The sequence below is a fragment of the Diaphorina citri genome, unplaced genomic scaffold (genome assembly GCF_000475195.1).
Source record: "Diaphorina citri unplaced genomic scaffold, Diaci psyllid genome assembly version 1.1 scaffold81, whole genome shotgun sequence".
NCBI lineage: Eukaryota > Metazoa > Arthropoda > Insecta > Hemiptera > Psyllidae > Diaphorina > Diaphorina citri.
In genome coordinates, this window is record NW_007377518.1 from 275889 (window position 1) to 296098 (window position 20210).

Consider the following 20210-nt stretch of genomic DNA (forward strand, 5'->3'; position numbering starts at 1 on the left):
GGGTCATACTTTCGTAGAAAAATTCCCATTAAAATCATGGTGCAAAATGCCAACTTAGAATAATGATCATATTTTGAATATGAATTTTTTGAAACCATATAATTAAAAACATGAAATTTTGTAATACTTTTCTTAAACACAGTCCGTTACGATTATGTAGTTACATATTTAAAATTGTAAATATTTTCGTGTACATATTTGTTTGGAGACTATTTATTTTGTTTTATATGAATTGTTTATTAGCATTAATCAGAGTTTTTATTGGGGAAAAGGATCCAGGTAAAAATTAAAAACATGTTCCTACATATTTAATGTTTATACATTATTGGTCTTGTTATTAAACAATTTAATTATTATCCGGAGTGAAGATACCAACTCTTGAATATTTTATCCCAAAAGCCTTGCTAGAAAGCCGAATTTTCCCTCTTGCTGAAGAAATCATTTCTAGTACCACCGCATTACCTCTTTGATATTAAATACTATGGACTTTGTGTACACGACTCTGAATTTTCCTGGACAGAACCTACGTAATTCTGAGAATTCTGGTGATTTATTTCACCCAGAAACTTCGATGAACAGAACCCTTGAGGATAATACTATAAGCTTCAAAATGTACAAATATAACAATGCGTGTGCAATAGTCCTAAACAAAAATGAACGTGTCACACAAGGGATCAAGTATAGACCACCTTAAATTAAAATGGCCGAGGCCAGAAAGACTAGAAGAAGCTTCAAAAGCTGCGCATATTGTCGTCGACCTCAGGTTCTGGATTTTGACCGCGATGAGATCTCAAGTGTGGACTAGGCGTGTGGAAATACAGCAGCTCATCTCCTGTGAGGAATTCAATCTCCGTGTCGTCTGCACGCTTCCTACGATACTTCTGGACGAGACAGTAGGACGTGAGAGAAGATAGCAATACTGTGAGTGCGACTAACACTATGCTGATGGCACTCACCAGGGAGGAAGTAGAGGACCGGAGGGAATTGTCTGGAATCAGAAGAGAACCAAAGGCGTTGATTACGGAGACCGCAATGAAAAAGATTTCCCTCTTCATGTCTTCATAATTCATATGCATGGTTTTAGTAACTAGATAAAGGTCTAAATATTGGTCTCCTATTTGAAAAGAAAGGTCCATCCAATTTTTTCTGAATGGCCAGTAAATAATGTAATTTAAATGAGAGTGTTTCATTTTCTCACTACAGGCGACATGATTTTCTCCGAACGACAAGTGGGAGCGGGCCTTATGAGTAACACATATTGTGTAACTCAAGTTATCTACAAGGGATCTTCTACCTCAACATAACTTTCTTCGTAAAGAGTTTAATTGTACTGTCCGGAAAATGGCCCAATGGTCAAAGATCCCGACGTATGCAACACACATACATACTTAGACTGTTCACTTACTTGTACTGTCATTCTTAGACGATGCAGCTTGAATGATAATGTGTTCCTTGACAGTGCTCGTCGTGGTAGTCTCTTCCCATACTTCATATTTATACTGTTTATCCTTGTTCTTGGTAAACATACCATCGGTCATGTTGACTGTGCTTTTTAACAAACTAATGGAAACCACATCAATAGTACTCGGAGTAGTTGCGAACCGGCTGGGAGAACGCGAGGTATTGTATTCCAGATTCCGTATTGTAGTATGGAAACCACATCAATAGTACTCGGAGTAGTTGCGAACCGGCTGGGAGAACGCGAGGTATTGTATTCCAGATTCCGTATTGTAGTTGATGATGCTGTGTTTGGTGATAGTGTACTTGTTGGTTTTCTCGTTCTCCAGAATGAAAAATATGTTGAATTGCGTAGCGGTCTATACGTTGACAATGGGTTTGACGTGACATTTGAAGCATTTGAGGTAACGTTCAATTTTTTAAGGAACTCTCTGAGTGCTGATCTCGCAGTTGATGAATAATTAAATACCATTGGTCGGCGCGTTACAAAATACCTGGGTTTGTATCTTGTTACTGGACTCATTAAATATGTTCTTGTTGATGATGCTGGTGGTGATGGAGTGCTATACGTAGTAGATGATGATGTTGCATTTAGTACATTATCTTTTCCACTTGCTGTGTTTGAATCTGCTACAAGACCTGGGTTTGTATCTTGTTACTGGACTCATTAAATATGTTCTTGTTGATGATGCTGGTGGTGATGGAGTGCTATACGTAGTAGATGAAGATGTTGCATTTAGTACATTATCTTTTCCACTTGCTGTGTTTGAATCTGCTACAAAATCAACATTTCCAGAGTAAAAATTTCTATCTCTAACGAAAGTATTCATTTTATGATTTAAGATGTTATCTACACCTCCTGAGGTTCTATTGTCGGGACCACTAAGTATTTTACCCGGCCCTTCGTCCAGAGTAAAAATTTCTATCTCTAACGAAAGTATTCATTTTATGATTTAAGATGTTATCTACACCTCCTGAGGTTCTATTGTCGGGAACACTAAGTATTTTACCCGGCCCTTCATAGGTTTCATTTTGATATGCATTGATGATTTTATAATCTAAACTTTCAAAGTCTGGATTTTTATTATATTTTTTGGTGTCCTCTGCCAACCGAGTTATATTTGGTTCAGGTTTGTATGTTGAGTCTTGAATATAAAAGTTTCTATTGGTTTGGTTTACTTGTTTTATATATTTTTCATCTTTATCAGCTGTTTGATCAATATCTTCTGATGGTTTCTTTAAACCAGGGTTGTCTTGGTTGATTGGTATTTCAGTTGAGTTTACAGGTTTTGATGTGTTATAGTCCGCTACTTTATCTGATAACATGAGGAGGCCATCTGTAATTAAATAAATCATCAATAAAATTATATTAATACAAATAAATGAACTGATTTAGGTCTATATCTCTTTAGATTTATTTTTACCCAATCAGAAAAAAGGCGCCCAACTCTGGCCGAATATCCTTTTCATATTGCCTATGAAGCAATTGTTACTTACCTGAATATATGGATTCTGCTGCGTTATGATTTGTTACGTTCACATTTCTATTCATATGAGCGCTCCACTTTTCAACATCTCGTTCAGTTGGACTCACATTCAATGCTGTCTCGATGTTTTCTGTATTGTTTGTGAGTGATTTGGACTGAAAAAAGAACACAGTGAATTTAAAATTTTAGAATATGTAGATTTAACTTACAAACATAAAATGGTACCAAATGAAAGAAAGGAAATGTTCAATTTAAAGGAATATAAAGTTGTTATTTATCAAGATCAACAGTACTTACCGTTTGGTTTTGATGATGGAGCTGTTCCAAACCTCTTCCCGATTCACCAAAACTTTCAAATCACCTGAAGCAATCAAGAATCAGAAGGTTTATGAACGGAAGATTGATTAAAAAATGATAGTCTAGCCAGTGAAGAAATTTGCTGTAGAAAAGCTGATGATTATTTGCGTATATCACCTGGACACTTTGATTCGTGTGCCTTTCTCTTGTACTTTACCCTGAGGAGGGAGAATAGAATGGAATATACCTTGTTTATCCTGCTCGACTGAGACTAAAAAGTCCCTTTACCCCAGCACTCCCAGCAGTCTAAACAAGGTCTTAGGTGTTTTATGGGTTTTGTATACTCTGCGTATGTGTACGCTTACATGTAAGCTACTGCTTACGTGCTTACATTAAGGAAATGTATTTCTTACCTGCCTCTTCTCCATAAACGTGAAACCAAAACTGAAAGCAAACGTCTGGATTATCTGGTTTCCTATAAGTGGGACTTTTGAGTTGCCCGAATGTCAGATATCGGGTCGCTTCAGTTGGACCTTTCATGTGAATGTAGTGACCTGGAAAGCAAAATCAATGCCATTAGCATAATAATCAACTTTGGACACATTAGTATGATCAATTTCTTCTTCATCTTCTTTCATGTGAATGTAGTGACCTGGAAAGCAAAATCAAAGTCATTAGCATAATAATCAACTTTGGACGCTTTAGGTCAATTTTAAGTTCTTCAAACACAACCAATAATTCTACACCTGGGACGACAACTCAGGGATGGGTTTTCTAGGTGAGATATTAATGAGGTAGAAACACGTGAGCTCACGTGACATGATAGTAGTGTGTTTCTACCTTAAAGATGTAAGTAGGTTGGCGTATATAAAACTTACCGAAGCCTCCCACACCGTATGTATGATCGAAGTCGGGTCCCCATGCCACCCAGGCTTCGAGCGGGTCGTAGCCCATCTGCCAAGTGAGCATGTTTCGGGTTTGGTGCCACCCGCAGAACTGGTCTTTGCCTTCGAAGTCGCACGCTTTAACCCCGGGTTTTCCTGAAAACGAGAGTAACAGAAGGGTCAATAGGGTTTGTTCCTACTGTAAAAATATAAATAAAATAAAGAACTGTAAAAAAAAATAATAATAAATTTAAAAAAAAAAAAAAAAAAAAAAAAAAAAAAAAAAAAAAAAAAAAAAAAAAAAAAAAAAAAAAAAAAAAAAAAAAAAACAGTACTTACCTATTCTGAGGACACGTCTAGCAGTGCTACCTAAATAATCTAAATATATGTACTTGTTCGATTGTACATACTTACATTGTTATGGAATAGAATAGAATATGACTTATGTTATGACTATAAGATACTTACATTATTATGACTTTCAATAATATTTGTGATGAAATTTTTCAACTTGTGCAGGACGGTTGCATTGTTATTTTCAACTTGACTTGCATTTGCTGCTTGGGTAACATTTTTCTTAGCTGTTATTACATTGTTTATATGATCATGAATTTGTTTTAACCTTGCAATTGTTGTTTCATTATATTTTCCTATATCGTTCATATTAACATTTTCTACAACTTGTGTGCCATTTGATTGGACAGTAGTGTGTATTTGTACTCTTGATATATCATTCATGTGTTGAATATGACTGGCATTTGTGCCAGATGAATTATGACTTTCAATAATATTTGTGATGAAATTTTTCAACTTGTGCAGGACGGTTGCATTGTTATTTTCAACTTGACTTGCATTTGCTGTTTGGGTAACATTTTTCTTAGCTGTTATTACATTGTTTATATGATCATTAATTTGTTTTAACCTTGCAATTGTAGTTTCATTACATTTTCCTATATCGTTCATGTTAACATTTTCTACAACTTGTGTGCCATTTGATTGGACAGTAGTGTGTATTTGTACTCTTGATATATCATTCATATGTTGAATATGACTGGCATTTGTGCCAGATGAGTTATCGTAGTTGAAGTTTTTGTAAAGAATTATTTTCGTAAAATTTCTATTGAAGGCTGAAGGGTTTTCATTGTTATTGCTTTTAGTCATATTTTCAGTATTCATCTCGTTTGTTTTGCTGACGAGCGTTTCATTTTCACTTGGACCAATGTTGTTTTCAACTATATTTTGCTCGTCTTTAGTGGTATTTGCTAGTTTGGATTCCATTTGTTTGTTATTTATAGCATCTACATTTTCTTTGATCAGATCTGTATCATTAGAGAAAATGATGCTTCCATTCGTGGGTATACCAGTCTGTGTATCTATGGTAACATTTTCAAGATTTGAATGCTGTTCAGTCAATGTCTGGTCTTCATCCTTTATGGTGGTGTTTTGAATTATTATTGATTCATCAACTTTAGTATTATTATTATTTATGACTTGATAACCCCGAGTAATTGCTTCAAAAGAATATTCTTTAGTTTTTGTTTCATTACTTAAAATTTGAGTTGGATTCAATTGGTTTTCTTCTTCCTCATATACAACCGTACTCTTCTTGACACTTCCCCGCATTCTATTTTTATTTTGCGGGAAATTTTGATATACATTTCCGTTGTATTCGAAACTTGTTTTATCATTTTGGTTGCTTTTATCCACACCTAATTTGTAAAATGTTTTATTTGATGCGATTGAGTTTTCAATAAACCTTTCAGACGGTGATTTTTCTTGATTGGTGTCGAGTGATGTATCAACATTGCTCGGCGATGATGTACCTGGAAAAAAATGGAAATTTAGCATTAACAGTAAATACCTATCAGAGATTAATCTGTTTAAGTCCAGTGTATGAGATAGAAGGGATCTTCTTTTGTTGATTTTTACCGACTCACCATAGCAGAATTCTATTAAAAACGATGGTTACCTGTTTCCTTAACTTACCTTGCATGTTGTCAGATGTCTGCTCGGATAGAGATTAATCTGTTTAAGTCCAGTGTATGAGATAGAAGGGATCTTCTTTTGTTGATTTTTACCGACTCACCATAGCAGAATTCTATTTAAAACGATGGTTACCTGTTTCCTTAACTTACCTTGCATGTTGTCAGATGTCTGCTCGGAGGTTGTTGTATTTATATTGTCAAAGGGAACATCAATTTCTTGATTCTCATTTCCAGCATTTCCTAAATTATTCTCCTGTATCCCGTTATTGAAGTTATCTTCAGTTCTTTGGCTAGTTGAGTTACTTATTTTCTCTTGTAAGTGTTCAATGTTTTCATTGATGTCTTTTTGATTGACTTCTATGTTGTTATTTTCTTGATTATTGTCTACAGGAGTTTGACTAGCGATGACATTTATATTTTGATTTTCTTCTACAATCCCTTTATTGGAGCTTTCTTGAGTTCTTTCGCCACTTGAGTTGTTTATTTTCTCTTGCACTTGTTCAGTGTTTTCATAGACTTTTTCTATGTTGTTATTTTCTTGATTATTGTCTATAGGAGTTTGACTAGCGATGATGTTTATGTTTTGATTTTCTTCTACACCTTGACTTTGATCTTGATTTATGTTTTGATCTACAATGTTTGGATGCAAAGTGGTTTCTTCAGACGGACTAGCGACTGTATCATTTTCTACCAGTGGTAAAAATGTTGTAACCGGTATGTCACCTTTATTTGTTACAGCTGATGTTTCCATTATGACTGTTGTGTCTGTTCCTGCAAATCAAAGATTGTAATAATGATAATGTGACCCATGAAACCAATTACATGATCATCATCGTATTACTTTATTCAATTCTCCAACTGTACCATTCCTGCTCCGTCCTCACACTCAATCAGTCGCAACTTCTTCCATCACATCGGTATATCACTACAAAGAAGCAATAAATAAAATACTTACCTAGCGCTATGTTTGGACAATAGAAGCTCAAATCTGGACAACAGTTATCGACCTCGTGACAGTCATAGTCACAAGAACAATCGTCCAAAGTGCCATCGTCCCCACAGCGACCTTCGCAACTACTTGCCGTTCCCAGAACTGCTGAAACAGAACGGTTTTCATGAGAGAGATGTTTATTAAAACAAAACATTAACGCCAGCCTCTCACCATCAGGTAGACCTGACAGGTACACCTGGTCAGGTCTACCTGATTAGCGCACACACAAACGCTATCAGGTAGATCTGACATGTACGCCTGCTCAGGTCAGGTCGTGGTTATGTACCGGGTTATGAGATAGGCAAGGTCGGTAAACTAGCCTTGTTTTTAAGTTACCCTTCCCATGCCAAACTGTAAAAACAATATCCTGTCTCAACTAGTGTTGTCTCATCTCAACCCGGTACATAACCATAACCTCAATACCTCCTGTATTTGTAAAGAACAACAAATGACATTTTTGACAAACATTTAAGAACGCTTAACACAGTTAATTTTTCCCTCCTCTTCAGCATCCAATTCTTCTGAACTCGAAGACACCCCCATGGGTAACTTGGATCAGGAACCGACCAGGGAGTTTGTCTTCTCACCCAACCTGTCTCAGTTACCCCACCCTACAAGGTCACCTCAAGAAGGGGCTTTGTTTTTGTTTCCTCACAAACATATCGGGAATCAGAGCGAGGCTGATGCTAGTGATCCTGCACAACACTTCCATAGCTATCCTGCGATGAATTCTTCGCCTTATGATGATACGGGGTAAGAAGATATATTTTGCTTTCTGTTTTATAGACTTCTTTTGTGTTAAAATACACTAGACTATTTTTTCCCCTTTTTTAATAATTAAACAAGGCCTTTTGTAAACAGTATGTATTGTATTATGTCGTTAAACCCATAAAATACACGAGACCTTGTTTAGACTGCTGGGGTAGAGGGACTTTTTAGTCTCATTCGAGCAGGATAAACAAGGTATATTCTATTCTATTCTAGACTAGAGGAATGCACAAGGGAAAACGGATCAAAAACTTGGTTTTGGTTCGTTTTGGAATTCACTTCTTTGATTGTTTTAATTTTACCGCCCCGTCCATTTCTGTCATATCAACTTTCACAGATGGAAACCTTCTGACTTCGCTGCCCGTCGCTCCTATCTTCCCGAGAACTATCGTTACCATGACAACTATACCTACTCTCCCTCCTGGTCTCACAGACCACAGACACCAGTTCGATCCCCGGGACTGTCATCTTTCCATAACCGAGGGTTTCAACTACCGTCAGATTTCTGCTCTACGAGTTACAGTCCTGGGTATCCTTCGAACCAACGACCTTCGAATTATTCGACCAGTTACAGTCCAGGATTCCCTTTGAACCAACGACCTTCGGATTATGATTCGACCAATTACAGCCCGCGGTTTGTTTCGAACCAACAACCTCCGGATTACGGGACGAGTTACCGTTTTGGTTCGCAAGACAGTGAACAGATGTCGCTGGTGTCGAGTGCGAACTCTGGACTACGAGGCGATAGTCAGCCGCGAGATGGTTACCGTATGAGACCTAACGTAAGTTTCTTTTTATCGATTTTATTAGCAAGTAACCAGACAATTGCTGCATTAATTTGTCTGTGTCGTAGCATGCCCATCCTGTAGTGTGACATGCTCGACCAAGAAAACACGCTACTCCATTAAAGTAGCTAGGTACTCAATTGTCCTCACAAGGAGGCTGCTAAGGTGTTCAACTTGTTTGCCAAATTTCGTCCCAACCGGACAGATCGTTCGAGAGTTATTATGATTTCTCTCTTCTTACAGGGTCTGGTGTCCGTGATCACAATCTCCGATGATGAAGATGAGAGTCCACCGATGAAGTTCTACCCTAGGAAACTATTCTGACACCACACGGACCCTATATTCTGCCAAAAGAGCACAGGATTTCAAGGTTTCTTTCTTCTGACGAGGGGTATGAATATCTTTGTTTAATGAATTAGGAATTAAAACAAAGCACAGTATTAAGGCTCTGGTAATGGAAACGTAAGATATTTCAAGGGAATGTTCAAAAATGTTCCCCCGTTAATATTGCCTGCATTGTGAGATAATAAATGCCATATCTTTTTTTTTTTTTTTTTTTTTTTTTTTTTTTTTCAGATTACTTCAAAAGTCTAAGAAATGAGCTTTGGTCTTCCTATAAGAACAGGTAAGCATGTTTAATGAATCAGTTAAGATGAAATTAATTTTTACTTAGGCTGAAAACGAGGTGGCATGCAGAGCATAGAGCTTTTTGCTCTCAGCTGTATGCAGTTTGAATTCGTCGCTTCCCCCTATCGTCACTTTCCTCGTCATATGTGCTAGATGCTCTATAAGTCTATCCTGTATGCGCTATGTTCTCAGCTTTACTCTGTTTTTAGTCTTACCTATCTTGGACAATAGGTACGAAAGTAACCCCTGCTCCGCTATAAAATGTAACCCTTGAATTTACAGTGGTAAGGATATTTGTCTCCTAATTTTTCAGTGGCAGAGATCTGGATGAAGGCTCAGCTCCTACTTCTCCTCTGAGGGCGGGAACCACAGGCCAGACCTGTCAGGAGACGGGACCACACCCCTCCAATAGTGGTGAGTAACCCTTAAAAAATAATAATGTAATAATAAAATAGTGTTTCACCGCCTTTTTTTTTCGTAGTGTTGCGTAGCATTTTATTTCGAAGATATTGTACAAAAATACTGGGATGCTCACGGAAGAATGACCCAATAGTCACTTCAGGTCGTGGTTATGTACCGGGTTATGAGATAGGCAAGGTCGGTAAACTAGCCTTGTTTTTAAGTTACCCTTCCCATGCCAAACTGTAGAAACAGTATCCTGTCTCAACTAGTCTTGTCTCATCTCAACCCGGTACATAACCATAACCTCAATACCTCCTGCTAGTTACATATTTAAAATTGTAAATATTTTCGTGTACATATTTGTTTGGAGACTATTTATTTTGTTTTATATGAATTGTTTATTAGCATTAATCAGAGTTTTTATTGGGGAAAAGGATCCAGGTAAAAATTAAAAACATGTTCCTACATATTTAATGTTTATACATTATTGGTCTTGTTATTAAACAATTTAATTATTATCCGGAGTGAAGATACCAACTCTTGAATATTTTATCCCAAAAGCCTTGCTAGAAAGCCGAATTTTCCCTCTTGCTGAAGAAATCATTTCTAGTACCACCGCATTACCTCTTTGATATTAAATACTATGGACTTTGTGTACACGACTCTGAATTTTCCTGGACAGAACCTACGTAATTCTGAGAATTCTGGTGATTTATTTCACCCAGAAACTTCGATGAACAGAACCCTTGAGGATAATACTATAAGCTTCAAAATGTACAAATATAACAATGCGTGTGCAATAGTCCTAAACAAAAATGAACGTGTCACACAAGGGATCAAGTATAGACTAAGAACGCTTAACACAGTTAATTTTTCCCTCCTCTTCAGCATCCAATTCTTCTGAACTCGAAGACACCCCCATGGGTAACTTGGATCAGGAACCGACCAGGGAGTTTGTCTTCTCACCCAACCTGTCTCAGTTACCCCACCTGAACTCGAAGACACCCCCATGGGTAACTTGGATCAGGAACCGGCCAGGGAGTTTGTCTTCTCACCCAACCTGTCTCAGTTACCCCACGAGCAATACTGTGAGTGCGACTAACACTATGCTGATGGCACTCACCAGGGAGGAAGTAGAGGACCGGAGGGAATTGTCTGGAATCAGAATCAACCAAAGGCGTTGATTACGGAGACCGCAATGAAAAAGATTTCCCTCTTCATGGAAGTATAGACCACCTTAAATTAAAATGGCCGAGGCCAGAAAGACTAGAAGAAGCTTCAAAAGCTGCGCATATTGTCGTCGACCTCAGGCTCTGGATTGCGATGAGATCGCAAGTGTGGACTAGGCGTGTGGAAATACAGCAGCTCATCTCCTGTGAGGAATTCAATCTCCGTGTCGTCTGCACGCTTCCTACGATACTTCTGGACGAGACAGTAGGACGTGAGAGAAGATAGCAATACTGTGAGTGCGACTAACACTATGCTGATGGCACTCACCAGGGAGGAAGTAGAGGACCGGAGGGAATTGTCTGGAATCAGAAGAGAACCAAAGGCGTTGATTACGGAGACCGCAATGAAAAAGATTTCCCTCTTCATGTCTTCATATGCATGGTTTTAGTAACTAGATAAAGATCGCTAGATTTCTTTAAATGTCTAAATATTGGTCTCCTACTTGAAAAGAAAAGTCCATTCCCAATTGTGATTTCCATCCAATTTTTTTTCTGAATGGCCAGTAGGTAATGTAATTTAAATGAGAGTGTTTCATTTTCTCACTACAGGCGACATGATTTTCTCCGAACGACAAGTGGGTGCGGGCCTTATGAGTAATACATATTGTGTAACTCAAGTTATCTACAAGGGATCTTCTACCTCAACATAACTTTCTTCGTAAAGAGTTTACTTATACTGTCCGGAAAATAGCCCAATGGTCAAAGATCCCGACAAACCCAATCTGATGTCAACAGTGACCCGCCCACGCCTGATTCCAAGCCCCTCCCCCATCCTGCTTTGACCAATCACAACAGAGAAAATAATGGCTACTCTAAGCTCCTCCCTCATCAGCCTACCTCGACCAATCAAGTCACAGCAAACGATCGCCACAAGTCCCACCCTCAGCCTGCCTTGTCCAATCACAGCACAGCAAATGGTCGGTCCCGTTCAAGGTCATCGAGGCATAAATCAGCATCGACCCGACTTTCAGACCCTCGGATATTTGGGTCACCCGGTAGTAGTGTTGATCCCTATCCGAGAACCAGAGCCTATGTGAATGCTCAGCGAGAACGAATTGCCAAATATGGGACCAAGGCTTTCCAATTGTGAGTATGACACCTGTGATCTTGACTGGACAGCTGAATCTGTGGCACATTCCTCAAAGTACCTACTTCTCACTTTAAAATACCTACTTACTTAATAATTCACATAGTAGGTATAAAGTTTTTCTACACTGCCCGTAAAAAGAGAAAGCCAAAATCAAATGGAGAGTAAAAGTAGATAGTAACACACTACTATCACGTCACGTTACGTGAACTCATGGGAAATCAGAAAGATGTAGTTCCCATAATATTGTCGGTAGTTTCGTTCATGATAGCCACACTGTCTTCACGTCACGTGAGCTCACGTGAAGTGTGGAGAGTAAAAGTAGATAGTAACACACTACTATCACGTCACGTTACGTGAACTCATGGGAAATCAGAAAGATGTAGTTCCCATAATACTGTCGGTAATTTCGTTCATGATAGCCACACTGTCTTCACGTCACGTGAGCTCAATAGTACTAGTCGTTGATTTACGGAATCACTGATCTACCCTCTTTTTGTTCCCTTTTCCCAGGTCTTCCGAGTCAGAGAATGAGGAGCATGCTGATGAACCTAGTCCCCAGTCCAGATCCCATGAGCATTGGATCAGCAAATATATCGAGCTGATCGGGTTTGTAGAGAAACGATTCAGCCAGGTCAAGCAGCAAGTGTTCAAAGACTCGCCTTGTAATGGTAAGTGGGTCCAAAATCTGACGATTTAATGTTCTTTATGTGGGAAATATATTTTCAAAATTTAATTCGTTCTGGTATTTTTCCTAATGAAGGAAAATATTTCATACAAAAGAGCGGGGATCAATAAAGCCAATGCTCAGGTCCGCCTGTCAGGGCTACCTGATACCTGATGAGCAAAACATAAGGAAACATAAACATATGGCCAGCCCCTCACTATCAGGTAGACCTGACAGGTACACCTGATCAGGTCCGCCTGTCATTTCTACTTGATACCTGATGATCACTCACACTATCAGGTAGATCTGACAGGTACACCTGATCAGGTCCGTCTGTCATTTCTACTTGATGCCTGACGATCACACACACTACCAGGTAGACCTAACAAGCGGATCTGATCAGCTGCATCTGTCAGGTCTACCTGATAGTGAGTGGCTAGTCTAACCTATGACTGGTTGATAGAGTTCAGTTTTGTGAATAATTTTTTGGGCAACCCACACCTCGATGGCTATTGATGATACCATTCGCAAATTCGTAATTGTTCAAATTCATATTAGATTATTCGCCCTTTATTAAAAGCCCATCTTAGTCCACAGCTTCCCTAAGGGGGTCAGCCCAAAGCAGTCACCCTAGTTAGGGCTAATTAAAAGGCTGACGAAAAACGCCGACCCCGTCTGTACACGGAAAAAGGCGAAGAAAAAGAAGAAGATTAAAAGCCCATCTTACCATAGTCCGTTTTGGTGCAATTCTCAATGACTTCCAAATCATCCAAAGCTACCGTGACCAGCGCGCTGGGAACACTCGCCTCAATGGTGATCTGATAGGTGGAGTTGGCAACAAAATGTAATGATCCCAATACACATCGTTATAGTGTAAATGAGTTGTCTCTAATAAACACGTTTGCAAATTTTATATGTCAAAAAGACCAACCATTCTGGGGTTAAAATATGATGAAAACAAATAACTATTAAGGTCAGATCGAGCCCAAAACAATATTGGTTTGTTTTGTCTAGTAATCGGAGTTGACTTCTATTTTTAGTACCTGATTACACGATTTTCAGAATTTCACATCCAGATTTCTGATGTATGTACAGTTACGTGTATTTTTACCTACAGCTTACAATACGATGTAGTATTTCTTGTATTATCCTTTATCAAATCAATTACCTACCCATGTAGTGATCTACTTGTAGTGATTTTCGAAGAAACTGATGATGGTGATTGACTACGAACTACCTTTACCTACACTACAGAATGTATTATCATACAGCTTACAATACGATGTAGTATTTCTTGTATTATCCTTTATCAAATCAATTACCTACCCATGTAGTGATCTACTTGTAGTGATTTTGGAAGAAACTGATGATGGTGATTGACTACGAACTACCTTTACCTACACTACAGAATGTATTATCAACCTGCTATACCTACAGAATGTAGGAGAGTTATCAATAAGGATTGTTATCAAAAAGGTGTAGCGTATATCTGAATTTCTGAAGGACAATCAACAATAATTCCCAAATCTCGGGTTTAGATCTTGGATCTCAGGTCCTTATCAGTAGGATTTCCCGAATTCCATGACTTCACAGTTCTGCGAAAAAGGAGTTTAGTCACAAACCACTAAGGGTGAGTTGATCCAAGATTGCTCAATGGCTAACCACGATCGAGGAACATATAACTACTCTGTAAAAATACTATCTTGAAATCGCACTGCTATCAGTGCTATCGAAACCGAAAGGAATACATATTAAATTTTTAATTTTGGGCGACTCATCAATGAATTTTATTGCTTGTTTCTCTATGGGATATGATTCTTTAACAAATAAGAATAAAATTATATGCCCTAACCCGCGCCCTTCTGTTTACCAGGCGAGCACGTTGACCACAAGACCACCGAGGCATTTTCCCCCATTTCCCTTCTGATTCAAGTCTGGTGTAACTTTAAATTTAGGAAAAGAAGAAAAGTACACGAAACGTCGCGTTACGCGTCGGTGAACCTAACGGTGCGATCTGGGAACGGAACGGAAATTGTGGTGTGTATTGTGTAACCAGGTAAACACACTGTTCCGTGTTTCCAAACCTCTTCCCGATTCACCAAAACTTTCAAATCACCTGAAGCAATCAAGAATCAGAAGGTTTATGAACGGAAGATTGATTAAACAATGCTGGTCTAGCCAGTGAAGAAATTTGCTGTACAAAACGCTGATGATTATTTGCGTATATCACCTGGACACTTTGATTCGTGTGCCTTTCTCTTGTACTTTACCCTGAGGAGGCAGAATAGAATGGAATATAGGTACCTTGTTTATCCTGCTCGACTGAGACTAAAAAGTCCCTTTACCCCACCACTCCCAGAAGTCTAAATACTGCCTCATGTATTTTATGGGTTTTGTATACTCCGCTTACGTGCTTACATAAGGAAATGTATTTCTTACCTGCCTCTTCTCCATAAACGTGAAACCAAAACTGAAAGCAAACGTCTGGATTATCTGGCTTCCTATAAGTGGGACTTTTGAGTTGCCCGAATGTCAGATATCGGGTCGCCTCAGTTGGACCTTTCATGTGAATGTAGTGACCTGGAAAGCAAAATCAAAGTCATTAGCATAATAATCAACTTTGGACGCTTTAGGTCAATTTTAAGTTCTTCAATCACAACCAGTAATTCTACACCTGGGACGACAGCTCAGGGATGGGTTTTCTAGGTGAGATATTAATGAGGTAGAAACACGTGAGCTCACGTGACGTGATAGTAGTGTGTTTCTACCTTAAAGATGTAAGTAGGTTGGCGTATATAAAACTTACCGAAGCCACCCACACCGTATGTATGATCGAAGTCGGGTCCCCATGCCACCCAGGCTTCGAGCAGGTCATAGCCCATCTGCCAAGTGAGCATGTTTCGGGTTTGGTGCCACCCGCAGAACTGGTCTTTGCCTTCGAAGTCGCACGCTTTAACCCCGGGTTTTCCTGGAAGAGGGATTTACACAAGGGTCAATAAGGTCATTAATGCCCGATCTTACCACAGAGAACTTCTAATTAATTCAGAGTTTAAGAAATACCTGTGTAAATCAAATGGGTGACGACGTCAAAGAAAACCCTTGACACTGTGTTAACTCCCAGTGGTCAGATCGGCCATAATTGGTGAAAACAGAGAACGGCCAATGCAACGTTATCTCAACATCTCATCTCTTAGACGTTCAGAAGGCGTTGGAACGTCGAAAAAAAAAATCAATCTCACTTACCCAAACAAACAGGGAGCGTATCATTCCATACGATTCCGTTACAGAAGATAATCGGAGATCCTTGCATTTCAAACCCATCCTCACACACAGTCCGGATTATCTGATGATTATAGCTGGACAGGACTTTTCCATTCGGAATCCGACTCTCCGGTAAAGGACAGCCAGGCTCTGGAAGTAAAAAAGGAATTTTAATTGTGTTTTTGGATCACTAAAAACTCCTTTCTGGATCATTAAGAACTCTTTTTTGGATTATTAAAAGCTCCTTTTTGGACGATTGAAAATTCTCCCATTAGTGAAATCTCCCATTAGGTCATTGGTGAAATCCACCATAGGACTTCAATAGCTACTTACTAGCACAGACGGGTATCTCACTGTCCCATTTGCCCTTATTGCACAGCAGAGTTCTCTCGCCTATCAGGTTGTATCCTCGGTTACAAGTGATTCTCATGGCCCGCCCTCTGGACCGCGATCTTGTTCTACCGTACAGGACGTCAAACTTTGGACACGCCTTGGGCAGACTTGACACCAGACCTGATGATCAAATGAGATTTTTTAACGTCACTGTTGGTGGGTTTCAACAACCTTCTTTTCAGCCTCCAACAGCCAATTAGTAACAGCCCTGTTAAGCCTATACAAATCAAATGGAATTTCTCGAGGTCCGGCCCGCGGACACTTTTGATCATCATTAATTATGGAAGGTGTCTGCAAAATTTGAGCGGCCTGTGGCTAAAGGTAAACTCGTGAGAAGTGAGAAGCGCTAGTTCCTTTTGAGCCTTTTCCCTGTATAGCTACCTGCCTCATATTATCCTTATCTAGTCTGAGTGGGGACGCAAAGAACTCTTTTTTATTACATTTTTCAAGTTAAGTGGTAGAGAATGTCTGCAGAATAAAACACGGATAGCTTATGTAGGTGTCTATCCACGGCAAAAAGTTGGTGTCTCCAAGGTCTACTGTTCTTAAAACATTCCTCTAATCAGCAACCCACATTCTCATATCCCTTAATGGTGGGACAACACGGCACCTTTAAACCTATTGTTTAAAAAATATCTAAATTTCTTGTCTTCTATCAACACATAGTTATTTTTCAGGTCGCCTTAGTACCATGTTCCGTCTACCCTTATGTACCTGGTAGCAACTTCCTCTGTCCTAATTATCAGGTATTAATTGGTCACTATAATGTATTTGTATTTTGTTTGTTTTCTATCAAATGACTGGAATGGAATTTAAAGAGTCTCAAGAATCCACTAGGTATTTGTTTCCAAAAGAGTCTATACTTCCTTGTTCCGCATGATCGTTTACTTAAATTGTGAGTTATGCGTATTTGGTAAAGTGGAAAACCTCTTCAAAATTTTACGGTATAACGAAGTTTGCTTATTAAGAACCTTTTTCCACTAGACATAGGTAATACTCAGGACTAGTTATTAGGTAGTAGAGGACTATCATTTGTCAAATCTGTCGTGATTTTTTTATTTTTTTTTTTTTTTTATTTTTTTAACATTTTTAACTGTCTCTTCATCCTGTTTTCAGTGTATTTACACTATTTATATTTAGAAGTATAGACCACCTTAAATTAAAATGGCCGAGGCCAGAAAGACTAGAAGAAGCTTCAAAAGCTGCGCATATTGTCGTCGACCTCAGGTTCTGGATTTTGACCGCGATGAGATCTCAAGTGTGGACTAGGCGTGTGGAAATACAGCAGCTCATCTCCTGTGAGGAATTCAATCTCCGTGTCGTCTGCACGCTTCCTACGATACTTCTGGACGAGACCGGGCGGGAATCGAACCCGCGGCCTAGCGCTTACAAGGCAGACGCACTACCAACTAAGCTAACTAGGCTGGCTCAGTTCATCTTTGAAATACCAGGAAGTAATTATTCTCTTTGATTGCTGGAACAAGTGTCCTTCATCTTTGAAATATGAGTAGGTAATTTTTTTCGCCCTTTATTAAAAGCCCATCTTAGACCAAAGCTTCCCAAAGAGGGTCAGCCCAAAGCAATCACCCTAGTTAGAGCTACACGGAAAAAGGCGAAGAAAAAGAAGAAGATTAAAAGTCCATCTTACCATAGTCCGTTTTGGTGCAATTCTCAATGACCTCCAAATCATCCAAAGCTACTGTGACCAGCGCGCTGGGAACACTCGCCTCTATAGTGATCTGGTAGGTGGAGTTGGCAACAAAATGTAATGATCCTAAGATCCTGTCCTAACTTTTGAAAACGTATGGTCCCTTCGATATACATAAAATTACATCATAACACCCAAAAGTGATCAACTTACATGACAGCTGTGCGAGAACTCCAATCACAATCAAAATCGTTCGGCTTTCGAATAAACGCATGCTGGAAAACACTCGACACAAAAGAGCGGACTCAAATCCGTTATGTAGAAACGTCACCAAGGGCTTCCATTTGTCAACTAATTTCTAGTGGTTTTTTGAAGCATTTCCCTCTCTCCCCAGGTTTTGTCTTATCATTTTCAAATGGAGACAGGATGTATTTCATTGTTAGATAAAGCATTTTTGTGCATTTTGACTCGCTGGTATTCGTTGTACATAGATGACCCTTTCGTCTATTCGTTCTTGGCTCACCCGTCCTGTTCCTGTCTGTGTACATGACTATTTCTTTCAATGAAATTCTTTACATGGTTTTTTTATGAACTGTATAACTATTTCTGGATCATTAAGAACTCTTTTTTGGATTATTAAAAGCTCCTTTTTGGACGATTGAAAATTCTCCCATTAGTGAAATCTCCCATTAGGTCATTGGTGAAATCCACCATAGGACTTCAATAGCTACTTACTAGCACAGACGGGTATCTCACTGTCCCATTTGCCCTTATTGCACAGCAGAGTTCTCTCGCCTATCAGGTTGTATCCTCGGTTACAAGTGATTCTCATGGCCCGCCCTCTGGACCGCGATCTTGTTCTACCGTACAGGACGTCAAACTTTGGACACGCCTTGGGCAGACTTGACACCAGACCTGATGATCAAATGAGATTTTTTAACGTCACTGTTGGTGGGTTTCAACAACCTTCTTTTCAGCCTCCAACAGCCAATTAGTAACAGCCCTGTTAAGCCTATACAAATCAAATGGAATTTCTCGAGGTCCGGCCCGCGGACACTTTTGATCATCATTAATTATGGAAGTTGTCTGCAAAATTTGAGCGACCTGTGGCTAAAGGTAAAGTCGTGAGAAGTAAGAAGCGCTAGTTCCTTTTGAGCCTTTTCCCTGTATAGCTACCCGCCTCATATTATCCTTATCTAGTCTGAGTGGGGACGCAAAGAACTCTTTTTTATTACATTTTTTAAGTTAAGTGGTAGAGAATGTCTGCAGAATAAAACACGGATAGCTTATGTAGGTGTCTATCCACGGCAAAAAATTGGTGTCTCCAAAGTCTACTGTTCTTAAAACATTCCTCTAATTAGCAACCCACATTCTCACATCCCTTAATGGTGGGACAACACGGCACCTTAAACCTATTGTTTAAAAAATATCTAAATTTCTTGTCTTCTATCAACACACATTATGTGTTTTGCAGGTCGCCTTAGTACCATGTTCCGTCTACCCTTATGTACCTGGTAGCAACTTCCTCTGTCCTAATTATCAGGTATTAATTGGTCACTATAATGAATTTGTATTTTGTTTGTTTTCTATCAAATGACTGAAATGGAATTTAAAAGAGTCTCAAGAAATCCACTATTTGTTTCCATAAGAGTCTATACTTCCTTGTTCCGCATGATCGTTTACTCAAATTGTGAGTTATGCGTTTTTGGTAAAGTGGAAAACCTCTTCAAAATTTTACGGTATTACGAAGTTTGCTTATTAAGAACCTTTTTCCACTACACATAGGTAATACTCAGGACTAGTTATTAGGTAGTAGAGGGCTATCATTTGTCAAATCTGTCGTGATTTTTTTCAACATTTTTAACTGTCTCTTCATCCTGTTTTCAGTGTATTTACACTATTTATATTTACTGACACGCCATGAGTTTGTCAATTAATACTGACCAAGGTTTATTTGTTCACCACTCTAATGATAACAATACACTTTCCATAGATAAACAATTTCTGTGATTTCCTCGGTACTGATAAGGCCTATGTATAAATTGTAATGTATTTGTTTTAAATATGTAATCTGACATAAACTCTTGTCGTTGCTTAGCACGTCCGTCCCTTGGAAGTGAAACTCTCTAGTTAAAAGGCTGATTTACGCTAGCCCTAGCCCTATCTTCAGATCAACATTTTTTCAACCAATGAGTGTAGGGGATTCAGTTCATCTTTTTTTTTTTTTTTTTTTTTTTTAAA

The 20210-nt window shown here is 38.8% G+C and overlaps 4 protein-coding genes across 4 annotated transcripts; 1 reads left to right on the plus strand and 3 right to left on the minus strand.

Annotated features, from left to right (window-relative positions):
• Positions 1–116: 116 nt before the first annotated feature.
• LOC103522823 lies at positions 117–2359 on the minus strand. Its single transcript, XM_008487915.3, has 4 exons — positions 2098–2359; positions 1742–1952; positions 1406–1649; positions 117–988 (listed from the first exon to the last, which is right to left on the minus strand). The coding sequence occupies exons 1-4, from the start codon at positions 2286–2288 to the stop codon at positions 732–734; spliced, it is 903 nt and encodes a 300-aa protein (XP_008486137.2). The 5' UTR covers positions 2289–2359; the 3' UTR covers positions 117–731.
• Positions 2350–13516, minus strand: LOC103522874 (GATA zinc finger domain-containing protein 14). The gene is made up of 7 exons (XM_026832752.1): positions 13395–13516; positions 7067–7207; positions 6262–6882; positions 5165–5949; positions 4595–4864; positions 2956–3100; positions 2350–2795 (listed from the first exon to the last, which is right to left on the minus strand). Exons 3-7 carry the CDS (start codon positions 6860–6862, stop codon positions 2350–2352), a joined length of 2247 nt encoding a protein of 748 aa, XP_026688553.1. The 5' UTR covers positions 6863–6882; positions 7067–7207; positions 13395–13516.
• Positions 7605–8987, plus strand: LOC103522832. The gene is made up of 3 exons (XM_008487924.3): positions 7605–7855; positions 8208–8652; positions 8899–8987. Exons 1-3 carry the CDS (start codon positions 7644–7646, stop codon positions 8977–8979), a joined length of 738 nt encoding a protein of 245 aa, XP_008486146.1. The 5' UTR covers positions 7605–7643; the 3' UTR covers positions 8980–8987.
• Positions 13517–14652: 1136 nt separating the features above from the next.
• LOC103522893 lies at positions 14653–18487 on the minus strand. Its single transcript, XM_026832756.1, has 6 exons — positions 18183–18487; positions 16262–16441; positions 15911–16078; positions 15474–15635; positions 15107–15247; positions 14653–14783 (listed from the first exon to the last, which is right to left on the minus strand). The coding sequence occupies exons 1-6, from the start codon at positions 18241–18243 to the stop codon at positions 14653–14655; spliced, it is 843 nt and encodes a 280-aa protein (XP_026688557.1). The 5' UTR covers positions 18244–18487.
• Positions 18488–20210: the final 1723 nt, after the last annotated feature.